Source organism: Mixophyes fleayi, chromosome 3, assembly GCF_038048845.1.
Source record: "Mixophyes fleayi isolate aMixFle1 chromosome 3, aMixFle1.hap1, whole genome shotgun sequence".
NCBI classification, from domain to species: Eukaryota; Metazoa; Chordata; class Amphibia; order Anura; family Limnodynastidae; genus Mixophyes; species Mixophyes fleayi.
Window position 1 is genome coordinate 223,575,705 of NC_134404.1, and position 24,206 is coordinate 223,599,910.

The 24,206-nt window shown below is 40.2% G+C and overlaps 1 protein-coding gene across 3 annotated transcripts in view; it reads left to right on the forward strand.

Moving 5' to 3' along the window:
* AHI1 (Abelson helper integration site 1) overlaps positions 1-24,206 on the forward strand; it is a 209,725-nt gene that overhangs the window by 161,239 nt on the left and 24,280 nt on the right. For all 3 annotated transcript variants that reach the window (XM_075203181.1, XM_075203183.1, XM_075203182.1), the window contains 3 exons: positions 10,528-10,596; positions 23,812-23,974; positions 24,081-24,184. In XM_075203181.1, coding sequence (XP_075059282.1) covers positions 10,528-10,596; positions 23,812-23,974; positions 24,081-24,184 — 336 coding nt within the window. The remainder of the gene's footprint in view (positions 1-10,527; positions 10,597-23,811; positions 23,975-24,080; positions 24,185-24,206) is intronic.

Genomic DNA, 24,206 nt, shown 5'->3' on the forward strand with positions numbered 1-24,206 from the left:
TTTTTTTGTATGATTTCAAAAGACTGTGTAGTTTGACATCGCCTTTCCCAGATGAAGTACTGGGAACACTACCATCAGGACTGGTGACAGAACCTGGTTGCTGATTTTGCTCATATGTGGACTGCTTAGAATCCATTATGAGCCCAACGCACTTGTAGTGCTACAAATTGTTTTAGATACTGCTGACAAATATGACTTTTGACAGCCAGAAATATTTATGCATAATTATGGGGGACACCCCAAAAGCACTTGGGAGTGCTAAAAATTATTTGGTAGATACTGCTGACAGATAGTAATTTTGACAGACAGAAATATTTAGGCAAAATAATGTGGGACACCCAAAAAGCACTTTGAGTGCCAAATATTGACAAAAAACAAAAAACTCCTCTCTTCTCTAGCGATTTTTGTTAGCACAATTGGAATCATAATATTGTATTCTCTGTCCCTACTCTAATCAGCCTGTGACTACACCCTGCTCTCTCCCTCTGTCAAATGGCGATGGATTGCTGTGGAGGTGTGTATTTATAATCTTCAAGCATCGCGAGAACCGAGCCCCGAGATCCGACGACGTCACGATGACGTTCGGCCTCGATTTGGATTCCGAGCAGGCGGGAGAGTACTACTACTCGGCTCGGTACTCGGATACCCGAAGTTCAGGTGGGTTCGGTTCCCGGGGAACCGAGCCCGCCCATCTCTAATTTTAAGTGCCCGCTTGAAGGAGCACAGATTGGGTGAGAGACTGATGGAGCAAGGGAGGTCGTTCCAGTGAAGAGAGCAGCGCGGGAGAAGTCTTGGATTCTAGAGTGGGAAGAGGTGATCAGAGTGGAGAGGCGGCGATCATTGGCCGAGCGCAGGGAGCGGGCGGGAGTGTGAATGGAGAGGAGGTTAGAGATATAAGGGGCAGTAGACTGGGAGAGAGCCTTGTAAGTGGTAGTCAGGAGTTCGAAAAGGATTCTGTAGGGGAAGGGGAGCCAGCGTAAGGAGGAGTAGCGTGAGAGGAAGATGAGTCTCGTAGCCGCATTGACTATAGAGCGGAGGGGGGCGAGGTGGGAGCAGGGGAGGCCAGTAAGGAGGAGGTTGCAGTAGTCGAGGTGGGAGATGATGAGAGCATGGATGATAGTTTTGGTGGCATCTTGAGAGAGGAAGGGACAGATACGGGCAATGTTACGGAGTTGGAAGCCACAGGCTTGGGCAAAGGATTGAATCTGGGAGGCAAAAGAGAGAGAGGAGTCAAGAGTGACTCCTAGGCAGCGGAGTTGGGTGACAGAGGAGATTGTGCAGTTGTTAACAACGATAGAGAGGTCATGGTGGGAAGGGAGTCTGGGTGGGGGAAACACAATGAGTTCAGTTTTGGAGATGTTAATTTTAAGAAAGCGTGAGGGCATCCAGGAGGAGGTGGCTGAGAGGCAGTCAGTTACAAGAGAGAGGAGGGGGGAGGAAAGATCAGGAGAAGAGATGTAGAGTTGAATATCATCAGCATATAGGTGATACTGAAGACCGAATGAGGAGATGAGAGCCCCAGGGAGGAAGTATAGAGCGAAAAGAGTAAAGGGCCAAGAACAGAGCCCTGATGGACTCCAACAGGGAGAGGGGAGGGGGTGGAGGAAGAACCAGACGTGGATACAGAGAAGGAGCAGTTAGCAAGGTACGAGGTGAACCAGGCATGGACAGAGCCAGAGAGGCCGATAGAGAAGAGTTTGCAGCAGGAGGTGGTGGTCCACGGTGTCAAAGGCCGCGGAAAGGTCGAGGAGGAGAAGTATGGAGTAGTGACCCTTGGATTTGGCTGATAGGAGATCAATTGTAACTTTAGCCAGGGCTGTTTTGGTGGAGTGGAGGGGCGGTAGCCGGATTGGAGAGGAGTTGTCAAAGAGGTGTCTGGTGAGGCGGCTGCAGACAATCCGCTCAAGTAATTTGAAGGCATATGGGAGAAGAGAGATAGGGCGGTAGTTAGAAAGAGAGGTGGGGAAAAGATTGGGTTTCTTGAGGAAAGGGGAGATAAGAGCGTGTTTGAATGAGGATGGGACAACGCCAGAGGAGAGAGAGAGGATGAAGAGGTGTGCGAGGTAAGAGCAGGCAGTAGGAGAGAGAGAGCGAAGGAGGTGGGAGGGTATGGGATCGAGAGGACAGGTAGAGGGTGGAGAGGAAAGAATAAGGGAGCGAACTTCTTCACCTGATGTGGGGATGAAGGCACACCACAGCTGGTTGATGGCGGGAGGTGACGCGGTGAGGGTGGTGGGAGAGGGGTGGGAGGAGGAGATGTTCTGTCTGATGGCTTTAATTTTGGAAGAGAAAAAGGAGGCGAAGGCGGGACAGTGGGAGGGGGGGAGAGGAGGGAGTTGAATGTGGCAAAGAGGCGGAGGGGATTGGAGAACTGAGAAGAGATAAGGGACTTAAATAAGGATTGTTTAGCGAGGGAAAGGGCAGAGCAGAAAGAGAAGAGGATGAATTTGAAGTGAAGGAAGTCAGCCAGGGAACGAGATTTCCTCAAGAGGCGTTCGGCTGTGCGAGAGCACTTTTGGAGGGAGCGGGTGAGTTTGGCATGCCAGGGTTGGGGAATAAGGCGACAATGGCGGATAGAAGAGGCCGGGGCAACGGTTTCCAGGGCAGTAGTGAGGGAGAGGTTGTAGAGAGAGGATGCCTGATCAGGGCAGCCCAGAGACGTAAGGGATGATTGGAGTTTCAAGAGAGGACTAGAAGGAGATGGGGTCGATGGCGTCAAGGTTGCTACTGGTCAGGATGGCTTTAGGCGAGGTGGGAGCAGGGGAGGAGGACAGAGTGAAGGAGAGGAGATGGTGGTCGGAGAGTGGAAAGGGAGAGTTGGAAAAGTCAGAGAGATCACAGAGGTGAGAGAAGACTAGGTCGAGGGAGTGACCAAGACAGTGGTTAGGGGAGGAGGTCCACTGAGTGAGACCAAGGGAGGAGGAAAGGGTGAGAAGTTTGATGGTGGCAGGGTCAGAACAGTTGTTAATAGGGATGTTAAAGTCACCCAGTATAATGGAGGGCAGGTCAGAGGAAAGATAGGGAGCCAGGCAGCGAAGTTGTCAAGAAAAAGAGAGGTAGGGCCAGGGGGACGGTAGATGACGGAGATGCGGAGGTGGATGGGGGAGAAGAGCCGAATGGAGTGGACTTCAAAGGAGGAGAAGGAGAGGGAAGGTAAAGTGGGTATGACCCGAAAAGTGCAGTTAGGGGATAGGAGGAGGCCCACTCCCCCTCCTGGACGCTCGTCTGGTCTGGTAGAGTGGGTGAAAGAGAGGCCCCCATAGGAGAGAGCGGCAGGGGAGGCAGTATCAGAAGAAGTGAGCCAGGTTTTGGTTATGGCAAGAAAATTAAGAGCGTTAGAGTTGAAGAGGTCGTGAATGGAGGACAGTTTGTTACGGACAGACCTGGAGTTCCAGAGGGCACATGAAAAAGGGAGGGATGGAGAAGGGGAGATATGTATGAGATTATCAGGGTTGATGGAGCGAGGAAGGGGGGGAGGGTGAGAGATGGGACAGAGAGATTTGGGCCCTTGACGGGGGCTGGGGGAGAGGATGGGTATAGGAAAGGAGCGAGGCGGCATGATGAGAGACATGGGAATAAGAGAACGGCCAGAGGAAGCAGGGGTGGTGTGAGGGAGAAGCACAGAGGGGAGGCCAGCAATAGGGAGTCCGAAGTGGAACAGAGCAAATTACAAGTAAGTTCTATATGGACTAACGAACAGAGTAAACAGTGAGTAGCACGGTAGGGGCTATAGAACCAAGTGAAAGTCAGTGGCAGAGACAGTATGCAGTGCAGTTGACATTCAAATAAAATTGAAGTAAAATTAAATACAATAAGATAAAATACAACAGAATAAGCTATTAGGAGTTCTGGCGAGACGTGAGATCCGGAGAGACACAGAGAAAATGTAGGTCCAGTAAAGTCGTCGTAGATAACATGTCAGTCGGAAAATTCTTCAATGTACCTAGCCTTAGATTGAGGGACTGCTCTTGTCTATTGCAGACACTTGTAGCATGGGGCTTCCTGTTGAATTTGATAAGTGGTATACAGTTGTCAGGATTCGAACCCAGGGCATCTGCCTCTGTGGACTGCAGTTATAGTGACTGAGCTATTCTGGCTGATTTTCAGTTCCTTGCCTTTATCCTGTGTTCCAGATCAGTTCTAGTGATCTGATGTTCCAGTATGCTTTAGCTCCACCCCTTGACTTCCTATAAAAGCCTGGCCAGTTCTAGTCTCCAGTGCCTGATTATTGTGCTCCTTGCCTGTGATCTAGCTCCTGTTCCTGTTGCTTTTCTTACCTGCAGACATCTTCTACTCGCCCTCGACTTCGCTTCTTCCCTAACCATTTGACCTTATTGCCTCTCTGTGTACTGTACCCGGCTAAGTTTGACTATTCTTATATTCTAATCTCCTGTTGGCCAGCTTTCCTCTCTGCCACTGGGCTCATTTCCAGTCTCCGGACCGTGACAACAATACTTATTAAAAAGCTAATGATCATGTGGACATGGCTTCAGTACAGAATGGGCCTATATTTGTTTTTTCCCCCCCGGAAACATTTTCCCCACCAGCAATAAATCTCAATTTTAAAAAATGTGTCCCCACTTCAGAATCTTGGCAAAACATATAATGTAAATAGTATAATATAGTAGTGATAATAATAAATATATATATATATATATATATATATATATATATATATATATATATATATATATATATATATATATATTTTACACTGCAGTGACTAACTATATAGTAAAGATGTGCGCTGACCCCCGTATTTAGGTTTTGGATGTGGTTTTTGTTCTAAAATGTGTTTGTGTTTTGGTCTTGTAACTGGTTCTCGCCAAAAATTGCTAAAGGCTTTGGTTTTGGATCTGGATTTACTTAAATATTGTGAAAAATAGGTAAAAAAAATAAAAAAAATTATGTTTTTCATCCTATATTACCATTTATAGCATTAACATTTCTTCCCAGTAATTTTCAACCTATTTTCTAATGATCCCTTCACAACTGTCCCAATTGTCATCAATTTTGGCCAAAGTCTGCAGCAGAGGCAGGCTGGGCAGCAAGGCGGCCATCTGCCCACCGGGCCAGTCCCATAGTGGGCTATCTTGGCCAGGGTCACTAGGCCACCTGCAATTTTTTCCTGTAAAATGTTCCTAATAGACTGCTGAGTCGAGTCTTGACCCCCAGGATAAAATTTGCCAGCCCTCCCCTGTTCTGTAGCGAGCTGTTTAATGAAGGATTTTGTAATTTTGCCATTGCTGCATTTGCTTTCTCCCTTTCAATTTCAAAAATAATTAATCAGTCTATATGGTTCTCTGTCTCTATCACTTAGCGTAAATCGTCATCATCATATCACCAGCTCGACATGTATTCTTTGCCAGGACCAAAATCTGTCCTCTTAATGTTTTGGACAACCAAATTTGCATCAATTTGATTATACATACTTACATGTGTGGGAAGGGGAACAATTTTCCTGTTCGAACTGTCCCCGTTTACCCCATGTTTGGAAAAAGCTTCCTCTAGGGGACTGATTCTTCAGCCCTTCCCATAAATATATGAGTCCCCTGGATTGATTCAGAAGGGCAGCACAGAGCATATAAGTAAAACAAGGTTTGAAAGTTCTGTTCTTGGCTACCGATGAATGCTCTGCCCACCGAGCAGTGCTTAGTAGTAGTCTTTAAAATTTTTGGTATGTGTGCAGGCCACCTTCATCTATCATCATCTACATTTATTTATAGTGGCAACGTTTTTTAAAGCTCTGCTCTTGGATACCGATGAATGCTCTGCCAATTGAGAAGTGCATAGTACTAGTCTTTGACGTTTTTGGTATGGGTGCAGGCCACCTTTGTCTATTTACTTTTATAAATGTCTAACCATTTATACCACTGTCCATCCAATGACCTCTGCCTGTTAATGTAGCTACACTGTCTATGATGCATGCCCTGTAACATACAAAATGTATAATGTGCGTAGTATTTTATGCAGCAATGTTTTACATGCGCTGAATGCTGAAAATGCCCAGAAAAAAACTCACATGCAAACATCAAGTTTTAAATATAGATGTAACTAAATTACCCTTTCAATATTGACAAGTATTGAAAAAGGGAACAAAGTTTAGAATATGTAACATTATTTTGGAGTATGCAGCTGCATTGACAAACACTCAAACACCCATTTTTTTAATATAGTTGTCACTGAATGACCCTTTGAAAATTAACAAGTGTTAAAAAATAGAATAAAGTTTAGCATATACAGAACTTTTTGGGGTGTGCAGCTGCCTTGACACTCACGCAAACACCCATTTATTTATTTTTAATTAATTCAGATGTTACCGCCCCACACAATATTACTTTCACTAGAAAAACTTTAAATTTGAAAATAAATAAATTGATTTGTTTTTTGGATTCTGCTGCTAATAGTCTAATAATAATAATAATAATAATAATAATAATATATTATAATAATAATAATAATAATAGTCAAATAGTCTAATAATAAACGATTGAATTGTAATTAATATGAATTAATATTTAATGATTTATTTAAGCACATGCATAAATCCTATTGTATTGAGAGAACTAATTTGCTCATTTACTGTTCCCCAGCTGCCTAGATCATATACGTTACATTTTATTAGTCTACATCAGATTTATTCTCTAACTTCTGACATTAATTATTCATTTTATAAGTAGGGGTCATATACAAATAAATTAGAATAGCTTAATAGTATTAATTGAGAGAAAACCAGAGAATGTTTGCATTCCCAACCATCCCGATTTACGTGGGACAGTGCCAATTTGAGGGCTTTGTCCAGCCATCCCGATTGGGACAGCTTTGTCCCAATTGATTGTAAGTTTTTTCTGTCCAGTGCATGGCGGTGAACGGGTGAATGAAGGTATTTGGCAGGATGGGGAGGAGAGAACGAGGCAAACCAAGTGTGATCACGCCCCATTGTGGTGTGACCATGCCCCATTGTGGTGTGACCACACCCTCATTGTGTAATGACCACGCACACTGTCCCAGTGCCCCCTATCCAAATCCTGGGAGGTATGCTTTATGGACAACACGGTGGCTTAGTGGTTAGCACTTTTGCCTCTCAGCTCTGGAGTCATGAGTTCGATCCCGACCATGGCCTTATACGTGTGGAGTTTATATGTTCTTCCCGTGTTTGCATAGGTTTCATTCGAGTGCTTCGGTTTCCTCCCACAATCCAAAAACATACTGGTAAGATAATTGGCTGCTATCAAATAGACGTGTGTGTGTGTTAGGGAATTTAGACTGTAAGCTGGGGCAGGGACTCATGTGAGTGAGTTCTCTGTACAGCGCTGCAGAATTACTGGCGCTATATAAATAAATGATGATGATAATGATGATATAGCAAAAGCACACTTTTCCTCCACTAAATATACTACTTAGATCAGAATTATATCTAACTCAGTCTATATACTAGTACTATTATATATGCATTAATAACAATTAGTCCACTAGTCCGTCTAATCTCTCTGAAAGAGTGGAATTAAAAGCAGTTGATCAACAAACTATTCTGATGGATCTTTACAGAACTGCTTTACAATAATCACACAATTATATTGCTTTCTATGCCCCTCTTTCACCCTGAATGCTATTTTCAGAGGAGAGGACTGCAGCTAACCACCTCTGTGTACACACTGTCTGTTCTAAAATAGCACTTGAGAAAACGAGGGAGGGCTATACATATAGCACGAGGTTTGCATGAAAATGTTCACAGAAATTAAGTTTTGCCTTGTTATGAGAACCAAAATATTGGCGCAAAACAGTCATGACTCTGTAAAACTCAGATCCCCAAAGTTGGATCTTATCGGATTTTTTAAAATCCAAACCACTTATCTCTACTATACTGCATATACAACCCAAGGTGCAAGATCATATTTGGCACTATATTTAGAGAGAGCCTAATGTTTTATTTGCTTTTCACCAAAAACACTTTTGTTCCTTCACAGTTGTAGATCACAGGCAATTGGATTTTTCATATTTGATTGTCACTGAAATTGCAGTGTTTGCCTTGAAGATAATACACCTGGTTTGTTTATAGCCAGGCATTTTTAATGGAGCACAGGTGTGGTATTTTTATTTAACTATTCATCTAGTCTATGTATTTGTCACTTATTGCAAGCTTATCACACACCTTAGTTAAAAATCTCTTTATTTTTAACTTTTCTCAATTTTTTTCTGGCAGAATTTGGTTCTTTAAAGTTTAAAGGACAATGCTTTGTACTGAAAGAATTTGGGAATGAATTCCCTACCCCCCTGATTTTATAGCTAACCTACTTGTAGGGGACAGTACCAAATATATCATGCATAACATTTTCTGTGCTATTGCAGTACACCATGAGTCACCTTAAACAGACCTTGGGGGGATCTATGCCATGAGGAGACACAGTCACACCCTGCCTAAAAGAGGCCTTCATTTTACAAAACAAACAAAGCTTGGTTAATAATAATCTTGGATATTGCCAAATATGCGTGCAGGCTGGAATTATAGAAGCAAAACTTGTTTTCTGAAAGCACCTGTTCATAGTGAAAGTGTGCCAATCAAAATACAAGTGTCTGCATTTTCTATCACATTGTATAACACAAGACAGCTGGGCAGCATCTATCCTAATCCCGAACATTGAAAACAGCAGTATTACAATATATTGGGTAGCCTCAAAATAAAGTGTATGCTGTTGTAATGTGTGAGGAGATGTGGGTGAGAATAGTATTAACCCATTGCCCACATTTTAGCGCCCACAGGCTCAATAATTCTCACTCACACAATACAGTAGAATGAAATTGTATGTATTTAAATGGAGAGAAGTCCTTGTCTGTAGACCAAATGTTAGTAAAACAGCCATGGTACAGAAGACTTGCTGAGCATTTAGTCTGATTTTAAAAGTAGTACTAGAAAACAGATCAAGCTTCTGGAGTCCAATAAATGAATACACCACTACCTACAGATTTTACAGCTCTGTGTCGGAATGTTGGAGAATGTGCTGACACTTATGAAATATATTTTAATATAACTATATTATTATTATTGTTATCTTTAAATAAAACAGTTAAGTACACAAAAGGAAACAACACGGATTAAGTTTCAACTAAATGCCTTTCCAAACACTAACATTTAATTTAGTTACTGTAAATGAAACGTTACAGTCAAAAAAACATCTATCCCCATTTTTTTTTTAAAGCTGGAATGTAGTAGAATTTTTTTGTACATGCAACAATGATAAGGAAGGACATGAGTACATGTTGTACATTAAGATCTTCTAAACGTCCATTCCCCAGCTAAGGATGCCTTTAAGAGTTAAGAAGTGGCTCCGTATCCTGCTGACATTTGTAGGAGAATGCCAGTGGCATTTGTAATCAAAAGAGAGACGTTTATTGGGACTGCTAGTAGTTTAAGCATATTCGCTAACACTCTGGAAGATGATAGAGAATGTCATCTAGACAAAACCTTAAACTGGCCAAAGATGCTGCAATCCAGCTTTGTGAACAATTAGGCCACACACATGCAGCATACGCACACCTAGTTCAACTTGTTCAGGATTTTGGGCAGAACAAATAGATCCCCAAGCAATTGTCACACTACAGTCCTCATTCTTTTTCGCTCAAAATCTTTAACTTGCAATACTTGTTTTCTCATAGTTATAAAATAAGACTTAAAAAAGACACAGGTTCATTAAGTTCAACATTACAATATCTAATTTTGTTAATCCTGATAAAGCCAAAACAAAGTGCTCATAATGTCAGTTGGCAATTTAGCCTAACAGAGGAGAGGGAAAAAATCTACATTGACCCCAAAAATTCCAGTAGAGTAACTGCCCATGAATAATCACACCATATCTTCTATGTATAGCTACATATACTATTTCTTGTAAGAAAGGCATTCTATCAGTTTTATTAATTCAGTTAATGAATTTGCCATCACCACCTTATATGGTAATGAATTTCACATGATAACCACAATTACATTAATGAACCCTGTTATTCTGATGGTGAAATTAAATTTCTTCAATTTAAACTGATGATTCCTGTTAAGTCCAAAAAGTAAATTTAATAAATCTATGTATGAACCATCCCAGATCCTAAAAGTAGAATATTATGATTCTAAATAAGGAAATGTCCCTTACCAGCGCTTCCCCAATCCTGTGGGTTTTACAAGGCCTCTAATGGGAAGTTCAGGGGAAGGGGTGTTGCCGCTGTCAGCTTAAAGAAAAACCTGTCCCATACAGGAGACTATTGGAGACATAGTGAGATACACTGAATCAAGAGAGCGCAGGCAAGTGATATTTTCTTATTTAGCTGGTGTCGCTTGATTCCACACTAAACTAAATTTTTAGTATTGAAAGGATTTCTCGTTAAATGTATTTTCATTACATTTAAGTACAGGTAAAGCACAAACATATGTTTTCCTGGACCCTAAGATTGCTTAGTACGTTTCTGTTTAAATATCTTTTTCTTTTATTCCAATAAAAATATGTTCCATGTGAAAGTTGTGTTTTCTTTCTCCCTTTATAGAGTAACGCCGAAGCAAAGGTTTCCTCTCTGACAATAGAAGCAGACAGTGTTCTACCAATACAGGGAACAGTGAGTATATTTACTGATCTCCACTTATTTTTTATATCATTTATTTACATGTAGTTGGCAAAATAACTTGTTTTATTTATAATGTGATTCAAGTGCACATTTCACTGTATATTGTTGCCAAACTCGTCTGTTTATTTGTATTATTATTATTATGTAAATGTGTATGTATGGAAGAATGTATTACTCTGTGGAGGTCATTCCTGATGTGCAAAACATCTGCTGCGTAGTGCAAAATTAGCGTTTGGCTTGCCGTACACCCCAATTTGTAGCTACATTTCCCTCGAGGTACATGGGTTTGAAGAGCAACATGGTGGAGGTTGTAGAAGATCAGAGTTTTCACAGGCTGTAGGAAGGAGTTGGAGAACGTGAGAGGACCAGTGCACCTAGAGCAATGATAAAGGCATGGAGAGAGTATATATTTATTGGCGTGTACTGGCATTTCCACTCCACAAAAGAACATTGATTTTGCATCAGCAAGTTTTTTAAAGTTTCACACACAGAATTGCAACAGGTAATAAATACAGACCTGATATCTGCTCTCTCATGATTAATAGAAGCTAGACTACCTGTTTTGACGAATGAGGTGGTCCTAAAGTGGTAGGTTGGACTTTGTTGTGACACAGTTTTGGACAGTTTCACCTCTGGAGATTTTCTCACCTCTCCGCACATCTAGATGCACCTGCAGTTTGAGCATGCATCTCCCAATAGTAGAGTGTAGACTTAGACCTTGAAGCACACTAGGTGGAACAGGGCGTTTTGTGGTGCCCATTGAAATCACTATGTAAATGAGATTCAACATGTGCAATTGCTCAATCTTGAGTGTAAATGGGTGTATATTGTTAGGCTGCTGGTCTGATAATAAACTTGCAGAACTGATGGAAGAGGTCTTCGCCTATAGCAGCTGCCTTTCCCTTAGAGCTTTATGTGCTCACAGGTACTTGGATGCACCCAGGACTTTACTCTTAATGTAGTGTAAGTTTATTAACAACACTGCAGCGACAGGGGCCAGAGGAGGCTGTATAGATGGTAACGGATGGTCAGACGTAAGCGAAGGTTAGGGGTCAGAAGCAAGCAGAATAGTCTAATAACCTGGCAAAGGATCAGGGTCATCAGCACAAGAGCAGAATCCAGAAACAGAGCAATAGGGTCACAACAGGAGGTCCAATAGTAAATGGGCAGAGTATCCACAGGAACACTGGGACAAAACAGGATCAGGACAGGAGCAGGTCAGCAACAGACAGAATCCATGCTATAACCGGCAGGGAGGCTAAGCCCTCCCTGCCTTAAATAGTCAAGACAGGGAAACAGCATAATGAGCCCCCCAAGTGTGGCTTAACAAATGTAATTAGTGTTTTGACAGCTTGGTGGCGCACGCGCCCAACTGCCCTGTGTTGCTGGGGCGGGAGAACTGACAACTCGGCGTCCGCCCATTGCCCTAGCAACGGTCGGGCCGAGTATCGTAAGTGACGTCCTGGTCGTCATGGAGACTGCCGGGAGCAGAAGGGAGGTTAGTCGCGGCGGGGTCTGCGGCCGCTGCTGCTCATAACCTATATTACTTTGAATTCATGTCAGGTCTGTAAATAGATTCAAAGTGAAAATAGTTTTTCTCGTGTATTTTACCACTTGAATCATCTCTTCAAGTGTAATGAATGATGCATTGTTGTAGTAGCTGTGGGTAGAAATCATCTTGTGTTTTGTTCAGGCTGTTAATGCATAAGGCTTCATTATAACTAAAGTTCTAATATCTTGATCAACCTTAACCCATCAGAGAGAGTTATGAAAGAATGACCACCACTAGTAGACCAGTAAACAACTCTGCCACTACCAATGATGTTTTAAGAAACTATTGGGTCTGTATGCAAGATTATTGCTCACCATGAGTCAAGGGTGCCCCAAGCCGCCCACCCTGCACTCAGAATTTTCGGCTGCTGTCAGAATTATGTTTTTCTTCCCCACAAGAAGCTCTGCTCCATTATGTCTTCACCGCATTGGTACAGCTTTGTGGCCCAGCCCCATGCTTCCCAAACAGCACTAGTGAGCTGGGCTCAGAAAGATCATTCTCAGTTCTTTTTTTTCCTACCTGAATTACCCCAGGACTCATCATGGCACCCTGCGGCAGTGTGTGCCGGGATAAATACTTTGAGTATTATTGTAAATATCCCATGAAGATCAAGGTCTGGCAGCCATTGACATGCTTGGGAATGCCAGCAGTTGTAGAACTACAAACATAAGTAAGCCCTGGAAACTAGTGCACATTTGAAAATGTAGCATCTAAGGTGAGACAAACACTGTTTTTCAAAGTATTTTAATAAAAATAATCCTGACCCTTTATTTACCTACTATTCAACACCTAAATCCGTGAGGAATCCTATGTCTTCTTTTCTAAAACAGTTAAATGTGTGAAGCAGATGCAGTCAAAATTGGAGCGCATGGATAGATGTTCTGTAAAGTCTTACTGACAAATAAATATATAGGAGCCGATTCAATTAGCCACGATGTTGAGAGCATCGTGACTGTGCACTTTTACTGTTACTACGATGGAAATATCGGCTTATTCTCTACACCTCTATGGGGCACAAGGAAAATTGAGCGGATGTTTCTGTAAAAATATCTGCTGCAAAGTGTATCTGGAATGGACGCAAGACACTTTGCGGCTACTTGAATTTTCCCCATAATGTTTGGTAAATATATATATGTAGATATATAGTATATATAAGAGGGGATCTAAAGGAATATTCCTATCTGGTTCACAGAATTCTCTTTCTACTCCACTTATGTAATGTTATGCCTGAAGGAAAACTAGATTAATTGGGTAAATAATTTTGTATTTTGCTATAGCTGCAGCATATGTTCAATTTGTTTTTTAGAAAATATATCAATGAAGCAGTTAATAGAGGTATAACTTTTCCAATGCTGTTAAGGGGTAGGTTACCATGCCATCCTGAAGTGCAGGCTTGTGGAGCAAGGAATGTGAAAGGACTTATGCACATTACGGCTGTGTTTGTGTCTAATTTTATGCCATACATTGGCTGTGTTCAGAAGTAGAAGATTGTCTAGGACATGCTGGGGAATTTCTTGGTTGTGTTGATGAAAGAATGAGACTAAATATTAGTGTCAATAAAAAAAACAAAAAAAAACACGTTTGTATGTATATATCCTGACCATGCAGCTATTCTCTTGTGGAGCAGAGTCGCATAATTATAGTAACGCCGCCAATATTGTGAGAGCATTATAGCTAGGTAAAATCCATCATATTCCCTGTTTTGTTCACACAAACTTCTTGATGGTACATAGCATTTTGAAAAATGAAAGGGACGTGCAGGAGATGCAGTCTGTGGCCCGAAAAATTTTGGGACATTTTCGGCATTCTGCAACAGCATGTAGGAAATTGCAGCAGCTGCAAGAACAATTTATTTTGCCACCAACTGAAGCAAGTGAGGATGGAGGAACAGTGAAAAGCCATCCATGCTTACTCCACAAGCCATGACATTGGGAGGGGAAGGGGGAATGTATTTTAGTCCAGCGCAGTGGAGAATATTTTCCGTGTCGTGCAAGGAGTTGAAACTATTTGAAGTAGTCACCTGTTAACTAAATTCAGACACTAATAGCTTGAGCAAAGTAATTCCCTTAATTAGACTTTTGGAAAAGCACCTTGAAAGATCTATCGTAAAATGAACTACAAATTCCACAAGGAAGGCCTTTACTGGCATTTAGATCAAAGTACAGAGACTTCTGTAATGGTGGATACCAGCCAAGATTAATGAGTATTTAGTGATGATGTACACACTCATGAGGGTGAGGATGATGACAATGTAGACTGCAGGTGCTGGGATCTAGCTGAGAGAAGGAAGCTAGCTGATGCTGGAATGCTTATTTATATTTGGGTAAAGTGACATGTTGGCAATTTTATGTTTTTCTACAGTAAAGTTTCACCTTTATTAAAGTTGTGGGGTTTTTTTCTTTAAAAAAGGTAAAAGCATTTTTTTACATTTTTGTTTTTGACATTTATGTTACAGAGACTTCTGTAATGGTGGTTTCCTGCAGGGTTGAATTAATATTGTGTTAGGATGATGTACTTACTGATGAGGGTGAGGATGAGGCTGAATATGATGACAATATCATCTTGCCGCTGTAGAGTTCATTGACAGTACTGTTACCTTAGATGCCTTAAGCCTATTGTTACCTTGTTTTGTGGGGGGCCCAAACAAACTAAGCACTTCAGGCACAAAAGTGTTACTCCTTGTTGCTGAAGTGCTTGGTTAGTTAAAGTGTGCATGTCCTTTTTAAGATCCATTATAAGGGTGGGTGGCAAGGTCCCAAGGATAATTCCATCTTGCACCACTTTTCCTTTCAGCTGCCGCTCTGTGCCAATGTTACCTACATGTTCTATAAGTGCTGAAGTTTGTTTTCAATCATCCTTTCAAATGCTTCTCTCTCGTATGTGTGACCACATACTTTGTTTTTCGCTGGGTTCAGCATCTCCAACTGTGTTATAGGAGTTCTCTGGGTGACGGCGATCTCCTCTTTTCATTTTCCAGATCTATGTCTGCAGGGGCCGGTGACACAACCATTTGTTTTCTCAGGTTTTCTCTTAGTTGTTCTTTTAATGGGACATACTTATGATGCTGCCTCAGGTCCTCCTCTGTATTATTCTTCTAAAGCGCAGTGTATCTCTCGTGTACAAGCTCTCTTAAATCTGGGATCTCATCCGGTGGGTCACCTTTTAATTTAAGTACGGTCTCCTCAACTGCATATGTATATTGGTTTAAATCTCTGTTCAATGCAGCGTATTCCAAGATGACGGATTCCATACTGCCCACATGTTCCGTGTCACAGTTTGTCTGAAGCGGATGTATTGCAACTTCAATTGTAATATTCATTCCTATGTCTATACACGTTTGACAGTTCTTCAGGGATGAGAGGGAGGTATAGGGATAGGAGAAGGAAATTAAAGATGCAGCACGAGCAGACATGGTTTAATATTGTAGAGTTCATTGACAGCACTGTTGGGCTTAAGGCAGCTAAGCTATTGGTAGCTTGTTTTGTGGGTGTCCAAACAAACCAAGCACTTCAGCCACAAAAGTGTCACTCCTTATCACTGGAGTACTTGCTTTGTTAAAATATACATGTCCTTTTCAATACCTTACATAAGGGAGGGTGGGAGGGCACAAGGACAATGCCATCTTGCACCACTTTTTCATTTCTGCCACTGCTGTGTGGCAATGTTCCCTAGATGTGCTATGAACCGCCATGTGTTTGTGTCGTTGCTATGTTGCTTAGCATCCAGCCAGGTGGCTGTAGTCTTTGTCCGAAAGTGGATAAAAATAACATTGTGACCTGTGAGGTGGTCAAAATTGACTGGAAATGATTGGAAATTAGTGTTAATGAGGTTAATAATAATGTAAGAACAAAAAAGAGCAAAATTATGTGATTTTAGCATATTTTTCTAAAAAATACAGATCCAAAACCAAAACACGCGAGGGCGGTTTTGCCAAAACACAAACTTGATCCAAAACCAAAACACGGGGGTCAGTTAACATTTCTAATAGTAACTGATGGTGGGGATATTAGTACCCCCATTAGATTTCCGCTTTTGTAGTTTAAAGAAACATATCCTATTGTCCTTCCAAATGAAAATTTTAAATACAGCATTGAAAAGTGTGGTATCTTTGTGTAGAATGCGTAGTGGAAGGCACTGAATTAAATACATTAATTTAGGGATTTATATCATTTTGATAAAGTTGGCTATGCCCAAGTAAGATAGCTGAAGATGATTCTGACCCCAGAGTTTTTTTGATATGTTATTTATCGCCTGAGCAATGTTAAGATTATACAGATTAGCTGGATTGGGTAGTTGTATACCTAAATAGTTGATAGAATTTGTGGCCCATTTAAAGTGCATGTCCTTGGCCCAGAGGGACTGTGTAGTCATCTTATATAGTCAAATAGCCATTGCTTTATCGAAATTGACAGAGAAACCTGAGATGTTTCCATATTCCATAATCTTGGCCATTTGAGGCACAAGTGTGAATCTGGTTAGAAATATGAAATAGGATTTTGTCTTGAAAGCAGATATATTTATAGACTTGTTTTCATGGCATAGATTCCATTGAGGGTGGCCTAGGTTTGAAGGACAGGCAACATGGAGTTCAACGATAGATTAAATAGTTGTGATGACAAGGGGCATGTCTACCTTCAAGCCATTTAGTAGAAAAGAATGTCAAAATATTTGATGATGTGGACAAATTTGGATTCCAAAACATTAAGTTAGGTGAAATACCGCATGATACGCTATCATAAGCTTTGTTGGCATCTAGGACGGATGTTCATGGATGTAGGATGCAGTGATGAGGCAAGGATTGTTGTAATAGACATGTGGATTTCCTTTACTTAGTGATAAACTCTCCCATGAAAGGCAGACCTGGGAACATGGACTTTTGGCCATTTGTTTACAAATCCAGGTTTAACAGTGTTATGGGGTGATACGAGGCAACTAATTGTGAATCTTAGTTGGATTTGGGTAAAAATATGTCTCATTAAAGGTTGAATAATGGAATCTTTGTGTATATTTTAGAACAGTGAGAGTAGGGTAGATGATATATTATCTTGTAGCATGTTCTATACCTCTTGGATTGTAAGCTTGGTTGGGCATAGTCATCTTTATTTCCTGTTTCATGTTATTGTATGCTATTTATTTGTCTCATGATCCCCTCATTGTGTAGTGCAGTGATGGCTAACCTGTGACACTCCAGGTGTTGTGAAACTACAAGACCCAGCATGCTTTGTCAGTAGATAACTAGCTGATAGCTGGCAAAGCATGCTGGGGCTTGTAGAGTATCAAAGGTTAGCCATCACTGGTGTACTGCGTAATATGTTTTCAAGCTTTTCCCCATGCTAGTACTTTGACTATACTATTATATTGAGAAGTGAATAGGTTATTTACTTTTCTCTGTCTTACTCTTTGTTACTAGGTATTTGAGTTAGATGAGTTGTCTTTTATTTAGATTTTGGTGGTCTTGGTTAACGTCTATCCAATATTGGCAACAAAACATATAAAAACCACCAAAATGCTTAAACCAGTAGAATTACCTATTCATTAGTCAGAAGCATACAATAAGAATAAGATAATATGATATCATAAGAATGATATAAAAACAGTCAAAAGCTGGATTTATTTTCCCAGTATTGCTCTCACACATCATTGCTGGTCATCTAGGAGAGCCAGAGCATAATTACTGTGAACACTGCAGAATTACACAATATAACCAAAATACACTGAACATGATTTGTACTGTAAATAAACAGGAGCTCCTGGAGGAAACTGAAACGGATAAGGCCCTGGTGAGGAATCGAACTCATGAACCTAGTGGCGTGAGGGAGAAGTGCTAGCCACTGAGCCATCGTGCCTTGCAGTTACAGAAACACTTGCTATTATAGTTCTGGGATATTAGTACAGGAGTTATTTAAAAATCGGAATAGCAAAATTTTACACCATCTGTTTTAATTAAAATAATGTCATAGTAGCAAATTTGAAAAACTGTTCTGTCATGTGAAACCGACCTGCTATGTAGTGGCAGAACTTCACTGTATATGACACAGGGATAGAGAACCACTGAGGCATTTCCGACAACCTAGTCCATCTGCTTGGGTAAATGTTCTTTATTACACCTAGGTTTGTATAATTTAATTGCACTTAACTGATGTGGTTAAAGCCAAGATAATACGTTTGTTTAAAGAAATTATATAAGAGCATTAGCAGAATAAAGCAATTGGGTTATAAGGAATTTTGTTTAATTTGGTGTGCTTTAATTTCCTAAATAGCAGGATGTGTAGTAGAACAGTTTTTACATTTATCTTGCACCCCTGGTTGTATGTGTAATGCTTATTAGATCTTTTCAGATAGTATTTGAAATAGTATTTATTCTATGTGGAAAGCAATATTCCTATGCAATGCTGAATTCCAGTTCTTCTAAAGCAGTGATAGGCAACATGCGACCCTCTGAGCCTTCACCCGCGGGTCCCAGCTCCTACCTGCTTTATTGGTAGATTTGTTATAGTTTGTAACACATATAACGTGCCTGCTGGTACGTTATTACAGGTAGGTGCCAATTTCTTTGATTAAATGTATTGTTTTAACCTAGATTCAGGGTAATGCGCATCACTTTTGAAGGCTAGAGGACCGCACCATGAGGCCCTCGAAATGTTTCAGGTTGCTCATCACTGCTTGTTCTAAAGAGAATGTTGTGTTTCCTTTTAGATGAAAACATTAGTATTATTGTTACTTGGTTGTAAGCTCATGCAATCTGGGCACTCACTTCATTTTTCTCAAACTATGTTTCTCTCTTGTGGAATACTTTGTTCTTTGTACTAATATTCTTTCATTTTTTATAAAACGTCAATCACGTTAGCTCTACTAGAAAGAGTATTTATAGTAAAAAATATGGGGATAGTAAGATGTAAAAGCCTCCATACTTTGTTTTCCTTTTTATTTTTCCTTTTTTCTTCTTTACCATAAACATTTCAGATGATAACCTTATCTGTCTGGCACTTAATGATAGGGTTGATGTTAATGTTATTATATGGACTTTGTTGTTAGAATTTGGGCACCTGCTGGTAAATAATCATATTGTCATTTTTGGTATTGCTAGTTTGCAATCATATAGGGGGACCTAATGGTATAACCTGGAAATTTTCTGGCATATAATCATATATGCCTGCTGATACAAATTGGGTGCCCTCTGAAATATAGTTATCTGGTATAAAATGGGTTCTTTGTGATCCTTTTAATTGCACAGGGAATATGTTTATATATGAATTTAAGATAATGTATTAGGGCTTATACACAAAGGTGTTAATATAAGTGTTCAACATGCACTCTTAAAGTCTGTTAAATGCACTATAGGCCAAAAATAATGTAACAGTATACACTTACTTTGTGACAAGCATGCGCTGTGCATTAATTTCAATGTTACCTGCAGCATTTATGACAGTCGGTGTAATACAATTGAGCTATATGGCAGCATCCATTAAGTAAATAGTACTCTATGCTGCAAGGAGGCAAAATACAGTGTTTTGTCTACACTTTTAGCAGGTGTTTATCCACGCCCTGGTGTATGTTGAGTGATATCTGCAGATGAATGGACAGGTAGTACTGGAATGGATCTGAGGTGGAATCCTAAAACTGCTAACTTACCTATGGCCCCATTAGGTCACACAAACACATGCAGTCAAACTTGCATTTTCCACTTTTCAACTGACCAAGAAAAACTGGTGTAACATACTTAAGAGTGTAAAATGAGAGAAAAGTAAATTAAATGTCTCAAACATCAAGTAATATAAGGAAACAATATACAAAGGGCAATTTACAATTGACACCAGTCTTTTATTACATTAAACAGTGTATTCCACCTTTGTACAGTAAAATAAAATCTCAGTAGAAAATATAATCAATTTCTATCTGAGAAAACATAGAATCCTATATACCAGTAATGTATTTAAAAAGCTTTTGTATATAAAAAATGAGCTGCTGTACTGTAAAGAGCCCAGCCATACTTCCCAAAAATTTGACAGAGCTGGTTCTTAGACCCTAAATGGGGCAGAGCCTAACTACAAAATAATGTGATGTCAGTAGAATGTGTGCAGGGATTGGGCACATCAGAATGGGGTTTGTCTTATATGCTCCGAATTTTTTTCCATGTTGATAGGTCATATTTGCCACACTCCCGAAATTCATGTCGGTCTCACGGACTCCCGGGAGCTGGCAAATCCCGCAATTGCGGGGCTAAAAAGACGCGATTCACCGTGCCCCGCCCCCTCCTGCCCTCTAGACACGCCCCTCTCCAGGATACAACTTGCCAAAGGTTGGCAAGTATGTGATAGGTATGCTGAACACCTACTTTAAGCACAACAAGGAATTATTAATGTACAGCACCATGACAGTGAGACATACTCTATCGCGAAAATGTCAATTGCAGGTCATATTGGTGTAAAATCAGGGAAATTGCAGAGCATAAAGGAATGATAGGATTATAAAGTAATCATTTTATAGAAAAGGGCAGCATAAATAATCAGCAACCTAATAGTGTCAAGTGTTTACTTACGAAGTTCATTCAGCATCTCCCAGGGTTAAACATATACTGTAGATGTGTGCGTATATATATATATATATATATATATATATATATATATATATTATATGTGTGAAACAAAAATGCGGGGAAAAGGCGCCTATGGTGTAATATTTAAGTGTAGTCTCAGAAACCAAGGTGTGTATATATGCGTACCAAATATATAATTCAAAGAGTGCTCATCAATATAAGTGTCCTGAGTTACTTCTACCAGTACTTCTACTTCACTTCTACCATGTAGTTCCACTCCAGTCTTGTATACTCAGAGAGAGGAGAAAGAAAACCAAAAAATGCAATATTGCCAGACAAGTAAATCCAGTATGTACCCAGCCACCCCTAACTATGCGTACCAAAAGATAAGATAAAAAGCACGTATCTGTATGAATGCTTTGTACGGCTGGTGCTCTCCCTTGTTCAATTCACTCTGCAATCTTAAGCTGGGTACACACTACAGGGTTTTTGTCCAATAATCGGCTCAACCAGCCGACAAATGACCGCTCGTTTGAAAGTCGGGTCAGTGTGTGTAGTAACACGATGGTTGAAAGTCTGTCCAAATAGACGATTGTCGCCTCATTTGGTTGGTCGTACCGTTCAATATTTTCGTTACAATCTCCTTTCCGTTGTGTAGTGTGTATAAATTTCTGACCGATCCACGACAATCCTCCGATACCTCCTCGGCCTGGAGGGCGTGTGTATGTAACTTTGTGATGCCTGTACCAGTCCCACGTGGTGCGGTATCCACACATCAATGACTTGTGTTTTGTATACATGTGTATTGCACCTGTCTGATTGCAAGACCATTACACTTGTATTAAGCACGTGTGTTATTACCATTCGCATCTATATTGGGAACCTACTCATATTTACCCTTTATAAACTTATACATTTATAAACTATTAAACTTATAAAGTCATATTAACCTTTATTAACTAATATTTGTAAAATACCCAGAATAAACCACACAGTGTTCATGCAACAGTTTTATTGCAGGAAAAAGTACAAACATTTTTATTACAGAATGACAGGTAAAAAAAAATAATATTACACTTTAAAGCTCCTAGTGGTTTGTGGCAGAACAGTTCCAAACAGCATACACATTTCAACAATTTTTTTCTCAAGGTTTTTAATTTTTTTCTTGATGTCGCTTGGGTTTATATTCCCTTTGATTTCTTTACCTACGAAAAATGGAAATAAAAAATGTTTACCATTAAATTTCTATATCTGTAATCTATATCCAATGCTAGAAATACTCTCATTTGCTTACCTTGCACACTGATCGAGATCAGTTTATGTTGTGGTCCCTCTGGCAATAATAGTGGACTTAAACTCCATATATTCTGGAAAACGGGCACCATTTTGGTTATTATAACGGTACAGGTATGTGCCCAAACCATTTAGTTGTCTACACATGTTCACTGAAATACCTTCGTGTAGAACTTCTTTCCTATCTTGGTATTCAACATCAATTTTTTCTTGTTTGATAACAGGTGTTACATTAGTGGTATCTGAACAGGCCTTCTCACAGTTAATTCTTCGTTCTGACAAAAAAAAAGTCTATGTCGCAAATCAGGTGTTTGCATTGCTTCGTCTGAAACTAAAATGAAGTAAAGTCTTTCAAAGAGGTACACTACACGTGCTACTCACTTTTTTTTAATGTCGTAGTTGTCCTGGTCCAGTACCTTTACCATCATCTCCACCTCTCTTAAGCTTATTGGCTTTGCTCTTTGCTCTTCTTGAGCATCTCCACCCTCCACCTTAACTTTTTCAACATTTTTTGGCCCTTCCAGCACCTTCTCTGACTCTGTCTCCGTCTCCATAGCTGCAGCCCCATTGACACCTTCTCCTCACCCACTGTTTTCCCACATTCCTCGGCGCCAGACAGGCTCCTGTTATTTTATACAGTCAGATATAGGCGTTCGTTTCTGCTGTGGACCAATCAGCGATGATGCCCGCAGAGAATGGTGCATTGTGGGCGATGCATATTCGTGTATAATAACCTTGTGTATGGAGATTTTGAGCTATTACTTTAACCCGTACAGGACCATTACATATGAAGTGATTTTATTATTCGGAATAATTATTGCATTGCACTTTACAAGTTAATTCTGCACACACACAGAGCAGGAGACCAAGTGGGAGCACCTGTTCTAATCAATTAAGGGGTGAGCCAGAGCAATGCCTGACAGGAAGCTTAAAAAGCTGGGTTTGATCTGTGTGTGGGAGACTGGTGCCAACAAGTGGCCAGTGACCAGTTAGAGACCTAACTGTTATAGACAGAGTTGAGGGCTATTGGATTATGTTTATTGCTGTGAAAGTTTCATTTTGTTTGCTGAAGACACCGCCAAGACTGTTTATCCATCCTGACAAGTAAACTAAATGTCAAAGTGCTTCAGAAAACCTGTGTGAGGAGCAATCTGTTTGCACGCTATTCACAAAATATATATATATTTTTATATATATATATATATATATATATATATAATGTGTTTTACATAACCTCGTGTCACTTATGAGTTATATACCTATGTGTGAGTAGGAATATATAATTGGAAAAACAAATTATCTGTGTATTTACATATATACTATGTATGTATATGTATTTAATTCATGAAATGGGTATGTTTCCTTTTTCCCCTCTGTTGTCCATAAAGGAGTAATGGAGGAAGGTGTCTATGGTCAGACAGTTATGTGTTGCAAAATAGCAAAATACCAATGGATTTCTTTTTAAGTGTTTTGCCCCTTTAAAACTTTTGAGAACTATATTGTGGAGATTTAATATTCTAAGAAAGTGAGTTCTATGTGTTTTTGTACATAAATCAATAAATGAGAGCAGCTGTTTAGAAAGTAGTACAGTAGTTGGTATGATTAGTGTGCTAAACCATTTCTCACATTTCCCACAGTCCATTATCATGCATCTCCTGCTGTGTTCCCACCACCTTGATCTCCTTAGCAAAAGTTTAAAAAGCCTCAGCTTTTACCAAGGTAGAGCTTTGGTTTCAGCTGTTTTTCAGTGAGAGGAAGTAAATGCTGAGGAGTTTCATTGTGGCATGGATGTGATAAAGCTGTGGTGGTCTTATCTCTCTTTTAGGTGGTGGCTCTGTATGACTACACTGCGCATCGATCAGATGAGCTAAGCATTCATCGCAGTGACATTATCCATGTGTTGTACAAAGATAATGACAATTGGTGGTTTGGCAGTCTACAGAATGGACAACAGGGTTATTTTCCCGCAAATTATGTGGCTGCTGAAAGTAAGTTCCCATCTCTTTGCAATATAGGCTAAGAGCCGATTGCTTTGCTCCAGACAGCTGAAATGATTTGCATAAGGTGACTCCCTCCCTATGTTTTGTTTTCCAGACCAGAATGAGGATGATTACCCTACAGCATCTAAGTCACAGTATCCTGCTTCTGTTTCCCAGGAACATTCTCAAGCAGAACAGTCTGAACATAGTCCCCGCAGGGTAAATACACATGTGCTATAAA